The following is a 9,228-nucleotide window of genomic DNA, read 5'->3' on the forward strand; positions in this document are numbered from 1 at the left end:
TAAAAAACTCGTAAATAGATGTATATAAATATAGATCTTGTAATAAAATTATAAGTTAGATATGTTAATGCCTATATATTTCTTAGGTCCGATTGAAAAAAAAGATTCGGAAAATTAAATTTATTTAAAAAAATCAACAGATAATAAAAGATGTAATCCAATATAATTAGTTCAAGAAATATTAACAGATATATTACAATTTTATATAAAATTTTCGGGATTTTTCAAAGGAAAATAACATACATTTAATACTGAATTTAGATTTGAGCAGTCCGATTGAAATTTTGTCTATATAATATAAACTGATTACAGAAGTTTAAAATCACGCTAATAAATAAATTTAGAAATTTGAAATTAATCAACACTCATTAACATTACCTTTCTGGTGAAGATTAACCATTATCATTCGGGAACTGTATATATATATATGGTCATGGATTTTTTCAGATTTCTTGACAGCTGAACAAGAGGCCATGAGTTAAGAAGGCCACAAAAAGTTGTGATTTTCTAGGGGTAGGGCTCAATTCTCGGCCTCTTACAATAGCAGAATTTATCCTTAGTACTTAATTTCACCTGGTTTCTATAGAATGAAGATTTCTCTCACCACTTCAACGGTGGCAATCCCATATACTAACCACTTCTGGTTTAAGGCCAATCTGAAACAAAAAATTACAAAAATTCCTATTTTTTCTCATAAGTGGCCCCCCTGAGGACCCTTGACCTTCCACTTACGACTGTAAGGAACAATTTTTGGCTTAAATGACCATCAGAGGGAACAAACGTAGGAAAAACTGCACTTTGGACACTGTCTGACCCCTGAAAAGCACCATTTACCGTGAAAAATGATAAAAAATCGCCAAAATGACTATTTTCAGGCAACAGACCAATTTTCCGCGCATTAGTAATCGCAAAGTAGATCATGATCAGAGAAACAAATGTGGCTCAGCTTAGAAGAAGTCCTACCTATAACCACTATTTATAGAAAGAAACTCAACGAACTCAGTAATGATGAATGAGACGACGAAGCAGAGAAGTGGTCGACCGTCTACTGACATTTGACACAGCAAACTCTCCACTTTACCTGCTCTACCAAAACTTCAAGCAGACATCATATTAGATAATTAATGGACCAAGGCATTAACCGGAGACATTTTTTTTACTATTAATCGTTTTTGCTTCAAGCATTTGCTTCAAGAACGATGTGCGAGAACTTGCTTCTGCTGAATCATTCTTCTGTGATGGAACCTTTAACACTTGTCCCTAACTCTCTTCTATCAGACCTACAACATACACACAAACGTCAACGAAATCGTGACACTATTATAGAAAAAAGCCAAAGATCTACAGATTTCTTACAGAAACAATGACTACAGACAGTTTAAGACCGAGTTGACGCTGGTTTGACTAACTTTGCTTATCCAAATACTGATTACGTTACAGAACAATGGGTAGAAGTTGACTCTGCAGGTTGGAAGCACTACCACACAGACGGACCCAATATAGCGTCGAGAAATGGAACAGTAAAATAAAGAAAATGACCCGGCATGCCAGCTCGGACATTTTCACTGCAGCTCAACTCATCGTACAAACAGAACTCTAACAAACTACACAGGATACAACTCAACGTACGTGAAACCATAGGGCAAAAGAAAAAATAAGAAACAAGAAGTACTTGAACATCGAGAGACGCATAACTATTGTAAAAACTGATATCAGACCAGTATCATCGACTCGATTTAACTCAATTACTTGGGAAAAAAAATTATCTGTTTAATTTTTAATTTAAGTGTTACAATAATTAAAGCATATTCTTTACCATTCTTAATGTATACTCTTGAAGGCCCCTTAATCCTTCTTTCCTAATTACATGATTATTTCTAATCAGATGATGTGTATAATCATCGAAACTTGTACAGAAGGCATGTACGCTCAAATCTGATCTAGATATATACAGAAAGCTTGAATTACATCTGAAGGTAATATAGCTTAATAAGATGGAACAATGTACACTCTTTCTAACTTTTATAACTTTTTTATAATTAAACTACATTCTACGTATATTATTTTTTTCTATATCGATCTTACTTTAAAAAATCACTTTTACCAACCAAGTGTATTTCACTCTTTTTATATTACTATACATTTTGGGGTTAGCTACGCATTTTGAAGTATAATATTGACTCAACATTCAAGCTTATCTACTGTCAAAATAGAATGATTAAAGAATTTTCGAAAGTGCCTTTCTTAATCTTGACTCATGCATGGAGTCCATTATTAAAACATTAGAACAGACATTTGTTTATTCATGTTGGTAAAAGAAATTTTGACAGCAAAGTAAAGTTAATGTATAGTTCATAGTGATTGTTGATATTGGTTTAAATGATACTTTCTAATCTGTAGAATGTTTACACGTTTTGTATGCATAAACCTGAACTACCCGAAAAACCCGTCTAAAAAGACGCTTTCGGAAGTTCACATAAGTTAAGATGTTTTTTATATCTTTAAAGACAGAAAAAAAAAACGTTTAGCGGACCTAATTTTAAAGACAAAAAGGGGATCGATATATACGAGTTTCACTATTTTATGCTGTTTTATTTGTTCGATAGCTTTAGGGGTTATTTGATATTTGTAAGTCTTGTGTTGAAATTTCATCGCTCTTTTTAATAAGGGGATCCATTATTTATTGATTTCGGGGCAAAAACTGACTGAAATTGGGGTTTAATGTCAACTTCCGCGATACACCGATATATTTTAATTTGTGAGATAAATAAACATAACAAATAAGGAACACTTTTTGTTTTTGGAAATGAATAACTCAAGTATTAGATCTAGAATCGTCATAGTGTAGATTTTTACTACATTAAAACTACGAACATACATTTCTGTACTCTTTCAGGAGAAAATAGGGATTTATAAAATGCATTGTAAACTTTTATATTTTGTCAAAAACAATTTCTAGGGAAATTATAACCTGCAGTTTAGGCAGTTGTACTAACAGTGGGCTACTGACTAATGCAGAAGAATAATCAAGGGAACCAAGGTTATAGCAGTAATCAAAAAGAATGCAATCCAGGGACAAAGACTAGACATGGAAAACAGACACACACAACAAAGAATACAAAGCAACCAAAATCATACATACAACGTAACAAAAGCAAATGAGCAATTCGAACTCCACTAAAAACTGGGAGCATGGACCATGTGCACCGGTAAGGTAACCGTCCTCAGCTTTTCTAGAAACACCCGCCTAGTTGCTCATAAAAATTCAAGTCCGTTGTAGACAAATGAGGAAAGGAAAACTATGACCCGTTGAATAAATCAGTTTTCATGGCGCAGATGGATACACCATAACGAACCAAAGAAAAAAACAATTAATCATTTAAAATATACCTCTGCTTTAGTTTTACATGTGTACAAAATCAACTATTTTTTTTATTTATCGGAAGCATTGTTATTTACAGTGGAGTCCGTGATGCTCATTTACTTTTATTTCTTTGCACGAGTAATTTTAGTTACATTATGTTGGATGCGGTTTTTTTTTCTCTGTATTGTCTTTATCCTTGGATTGTATTATTTTGAATTCTGCTCGAATCTTGGTTCCCTTGATACACCATAACGAACCAAAGAAAAAACAATTAATCATTTAAAATATACCTCTGCTTTAGTTTTACATGTGTACAAAATCAACTATTTTTTTATTTATCGGAAGCATTGTTATTTACAGTGGAGTCCGTGATGCTCATTTACTTTTATTTCTTTGCACGAGTAATTTTAGTTACATTATGTTGGATGCGGTTTTTTTTCTCTGTATTGTCTTTATCCTTGGATTGTATTATTTTGAATTCTGCTCGAATCTTGGTTCCCGTGATTACTGGTCCTCTATCTGAAATTATGTAGTGGCAGAAGGAACACCAATGTTCCAAATTAGGTGCTTGTAACAAAACAAATATGCACAAGTCAACTGTATTTATTAACAGGTGCTATTTCAAAATCCGAAAAAGTAGTTAGAAATATACATTGTGATCATATATATTTTATTATTACGAATATTGGCTAATGATAAATGCGTTTATGCTGCGATTGAGATATAGACAAAAATGTTTAAATTCATCATTAATTATATGAGACTGTTTCAAACTTAACTGTGTACCACTTTACAATCACCGTTCTCATCCTGATCACATTTAACGTCATCTCCTCTTCTAAAATAATTATACCCACAATGGTCCATCTACAATGATATTAGTGACAGACAACACAATATACCTTTTTTGTGGTAATTAAGTGGATGAGCATGCTCAATATACACTTCCGCGAGGTAGGGCTTGGGTACATGTAGAACAAGAGAAGTGTATTTGAGCATGCTCTACCCCGGACTTGACTCTTTATGAGCAACTCGGTGGATGTTTCTAGAAAAGCAGAGGATGCTTACCCTACCGGTGCACCTGGTCCATGCTCCCAGTGTTTAGTGGAGTCCGAGTTGCTCATTTGCTTTTGTTACTTTGTATGATTTTAGTTACTTTATATTCTTTGTTGTGTATGTCTATTTTCAATGATTGGTCGTTGTCCCTGGATTACATTCTTTTGATTACCGCTATAACCTTGATTCCCTTGATTACTCGTTCATTTGCACTCCTCTTAATTTTGAATACAGGTTATATAGGATTGTGACCGGTGAACTGTCTGTATTCTTTTGCTACCTAGGGCAACGCTTGAAGTATCAGGATGGATCATCAAAATTTGGTCTATACCATAAAAAATGCATATCAAATTGGCAATAACAATTCGTAATGACACATAATCAACGAATACATATACTGATATCTTTTATTTTCACAATCTCATTCATAAAATGGCTAAAAGAGATGTCTACATTAAAAAAATACAAAATCGGGTAAAATTAGAATTTGCCCAGTTTTTCTTCTCTCTCAGAAAACAATTTATTTTCCTTGATAATCAATAAATGCGTTGTATTTAAGCTTTTTGCTATAACACTTTATACATACTGCTAATAATATGATTGAGACAGGTGTAACATGTAAGAGGACGAAGTTGAATATACATATATATTTCTTTTTTCATAATTGAAGACGTGAGCTTTAATCATTTACGGAGGTGACAAACAGCCGTAGGAATTCAAATGTACACTGCTCTGTTTGAAAAAAAATCCCCGAAGTAAATTTTCATATCGAGAATATCATGCTTTCCTTGTCATATATATATTGATACCTTGTAACTGATCAAATCAAATAAACTTATAGATGCTATCATTTTGAATGGAACACAATTGCAAAATGTTTAATCTTGCTGCAAAAAAGCCTTCTTTTGAATTTATTGAATGTAGACCCAAACAGTCTCTAATTATTTTGCACAAAAATCCTGTTTTATTATCGAAATTTTATCTCTCGCCCGGAAAGTCATGTCCATTCAAGGTCTTAACTAAAATCACATAAGTTTACAGTAGTACAAAAGTACATTTAACCGACGGAAATGTAATTAGTAGGAGTTCTCATTTCCCGACATTACATTATATATGATAATTCCAAATTTATTTAAGAAATATTCCTGGACAACACGAGAAAAGTTCCATGTTAATTTCCATTAATCAAATATATAGTATAAATTAACTATTTTATTAAGTAAGATTAATTAATCAAAAAGGAAATGTATATTGTAAGTTGAATATTCTTGTCAGTTGTATATATACACGAGAGAGGAACCAAAAAGAGATTTTGAGAAGAAATATAGGGAGCCATTTTGGAAACAGTGATCAACATTTTCCAACAATACATGCACTTATATAGTTATAACAAACTTAAAACTCATTACCTCTAGGAAGAGTTTAGACAATACGTTTTCAAGAATGCAGAAAAACGAACAATTTATTTCCCTCTTAAATATTATAAAAGGTCAAAATTGTCAAAAGAGTTTCATCCGATCAATTTATATTTAAAAAGTTTGAAAACAATTGAATAACAAATTTACTACAGAGAATGCATGCAAAACATAAAAAATATAGTACAGTTGATTGTATGTTATCAAATTTCATAGAAAAAAACAAATGTAAATAACACTTTTTCAAAGACTAAAAAAATAGTACTTTTTCTACAAAGTAAAAACTACAGAGATATTCTGTCACAACCCTGTCTTTCTTTACTATAGTTATTATGGATATTTTCTCTTTTTTATATGGAATACATTTAAACTCATTTAAAATACTGGTGTGATTTTGAAAGAGTATTCAATGGCGGTAATCAAAAGAATGTAATCCAGGGGCAAAGATTAGATATGGAAAACAGACATACACAACAAAGAACATAAAGTAACCAAAATCATACATACAAAGTAACAAAAGCAAATGAGCAACTCGGACTCCACTAAAAACCGGGAGCACGGACCTGGTGCACCGGTAGGGCAAGCGCACTCTTCGAAACATCAAATATGAACACTGCATAACTACAGAGGAGAACAGAACCAATTGTTCTCTTAACACTGTTGAATCAAAGAAAAGGAAAAAAATACAGCCCCCCCCACAAAAAAGTCCATAGCAAAAGAAAACTCAATCGCAAAACACAACGTTTCAGTTATGAAGGACTCATGTACACGAACCGCGTTCAATTAAGATGTGCATGTTTTAAAGAAAAAAACCTTCAATACCTTTTTTGCAGTGTCGACTAGTAAGCAGTGTAGGTTTTATTGCCATGATGTACACAATCGGCAACGATGGATGTGTTTTACCAACATATGATGATAATGAAAACAGAAGACACTGGCTGCTTTACAAATTAAATTATAGTGTTTTAACTTTTTCGAACAATTTGGAAGATGAAACGGTAGGCTATCAATGTTTTTTTTATTTTTTTTTTAATAATTATGCTTTACAAGCATAGTGTAAAAACGATAAAGATTTCATATATTTTACAACTATGTAACTGAATTCTGTTGGATGTAGGGTTTAGAAAGATATAATTTTATAAAGATGACAAAAACAATTATAGTCATTATTGCTTGTCGTCTTTTTCAAAAAGGTCCTCTAGCGTTAAGCTTTTAAAAAATGGACATTTACTGGTCCGCATTTGATAATCTACCAAATAGTCATGGTGTAATAATCTGCGAGTCCGTTTGACACAATTGTACAATTGGTTGTATGTTTGTTTGTCTGTTTTTCTTTTTTCTTTTTAATAATAGGTTATGTTATTTCATGATTAATCTTTATCATTAATAAATAAAATTCAAACGGTAATTACTGCATATCATAATTATAAGCTTTATGATATAAAAGTATTTAAAACATACGTATTGTTTCTAATTTTAGAGTGCGGAAATGGAACGACAATTGCCTCCTCAATTGTGGTCGAAATTAGATAATATGGAAGTACATATTCCTGATTTTCCAGAAATACCGACTTCGTGTTGTGTAGACACAGCCCAGGTATTATTATAATGTTATAATAATACAACTATGGTATTGAAAGTATCGGCAATATTTTGTTACTACCAAATTTCTACCAAGTTTATGATTCTTCTGTCTGTGTTGAGGTGATTCATGATGTAGACAAATCCATGGATCAGAGGATGCGTTTTTGGTCTACATATGCTATATATTTATGTGACAATAGTCCTTCCTGTATTTAGATCTGTTCTTTTGAGAAAACCAAATGAAAAACTAAGGCTAGGTATGTGGTCTAAACATATTTTTGAACAAGAAATAAAAGTGACTTTGGTGGGGTTTTAACATGCATGAATCACCTACTGTCTGAATGTTAGAAAGACTGCTACTTAAATAAATCATCTTATTATCAAAAACTTTATTAACATCGTTGAACTATACACTTTAACCTAGAAAAATGGAATTAATGTATGTAATAAATTGATCGGACGACTATTACATTAACCGCAATCAAAATCTGCATGTTCTAAACAGTAGAAGAACTGTAACAGACAATTGTTTCTAACCATAATTCAACTACTTTCCTTGAGATCTTGTTTTAATAAAAAAGTAAGTTGTTTCTACAATAAGCAAAACGCGTTTTCTATAATGTCTTGAAACGTTCTCATTGCAGTGTTTGCGTCTATCACATGATATTTTAGTCATTGAAGTCAATGTGTGGGAAGGGTGTTTGGATATATCGTAAAATAAATTTCCTAGTTATTTTCACAAATATGAATTTCCAATGTACGCATGACATCTAATAAAGCTAATCTGATTCTTATTTCCGATTTCCATTACAAATGACATTATCATTTGATTTAGAAATAATAGTGAAACTATACAATATTAAACAACACCAAAGCTTGTTTTAGTCTTCTTTTCTCCATGACTAAACATAACTAAATCCCCACATTCCTAAATTTTCGAACACTATTGTCGACCAACTTCATTTCAATACTCCACCCTTTAATCATAACATCTTCGATTTCCAGGGAAAACAAAAAAGACCTCCATTTCAAGTATATAAAGTGTTTAACGTATTAATTTAATGTCACGTACTGTAGTTAGTTGTAAATTGAAAAAATATGTAGATACAATATGATCAAATATTGATTTATTTATATTCAAGCTCGAAACATGCTTTCAAGAAGATTGCCATCCGTTGAGGAGATTGGTGGAATTCATGAACTCCAAAATATCATCGAAGTATTCAGATATTGTAACCAACCTTACAAACTCACTATTAAATATTTCTAATATTATAAAATGTGAACATTATCATGCTACACATCAAAGTGTAGATGAAACCTTCAGTAACAATTATTATAGAGGAAAACACATAAATAGATTTATTTCCGCTCTTGCAAAAAGATATTCTACTTGCTCATAAACAACTATGTAGTGGCACGGCAGCTGAAAAATAAAATTTCCCGATAGACATAAGTTTGGTCATTAAAGTAACGAGAACATTGACACACACGTCACATACTACATAGAAAACTTCCGAAGTTGAATAGAGTATTATTTGTGTAGGATCGTGGACACAGCAGTGGGTGTATTTCTTCCGTACAGATGCAAGTCATTTTACAAATGATACAAAGACAAATAAATCTGTTGTTTGATTTTGTTTTGTTTTGATTTGTTTTGTTAATATTTTATGGCGAGTGTCCATAGTCATTTTTTTAATTTTAGAAAATAAAATGTCCATTTCATTGCAAACTACATTTTACAATAACAATTTAACAAAGATCAATAAGAAACTTTAATGACGGATACAAAAAAAAATCACTAAAAGT

The 9,228-nt window shown here is 31.8% G+C and overlaps 1 protein-coding gene across 1 annotated transcript; it reads left to right on the forward strand.

Annotated features, from left to right (window-relative positions):
• Positions 1-6,672: 6,672 nt before the first annotated feature.
• Positions 6,673-8,965, forward strand: LOC148622357 (uncharacterized). Its single transcript, XM_088574039.1, has 3 exons — positions 6,673-6,833; positions 7,316-7,432; positions 8,562-8,965. Exons 1-3 carry the CDS (start codon positions 6,702-6,704, stop codon positions 8,820-8,822), a joined length of 510 nt encoding a protein of 169 aa, XP_088430165.1. The 5' UTR covers positions 6,673-6,701; the 3' UTR covers positions 8,823-8,965.
• Positions 8,966-9,228: the final 263 nt, after the last annotated feature.

Source organism: Perna viridis, chromosome 3 (genome assembly GCF_037379345.1).
Source record: "Perna viridis isolate PV_CMFRI_1.1 ecotype Kerala chromosome 3, ASM3737934v1, whole genome shotgun sequence".
Classification (NCBI taxonomy): domain Eukaryota; kingdom Metazoa; phylum Mollusca; class Bivalvia; order Mytilida; family Mytilidae; genus Perna; species Perna viridis.

Bases quoted from the DNA above. Each gene is read 5' to 3' on its own strand.
- LOC148622357 (XM_088574039.1), top strand. From the start codon at position 6,702: ATGATGTACACAATCGGCAACGATGGATGTGTTTTACCAACATATGAT. The intron at 6,834-7,315 runs GTAGGCTATCAA...TTCTAATTTTAG, and splicing joins ACAATTTGGAAGATGAAACG to AGTGCGGAAATGGAACGACA. The intron at 7,433-8,561 runs GTATTATTATAA...TTTATATTCAAG, and splicing joins GTTGTGTAGACACAGCCCAG to CTCGAAACATGCTTTCAAGA.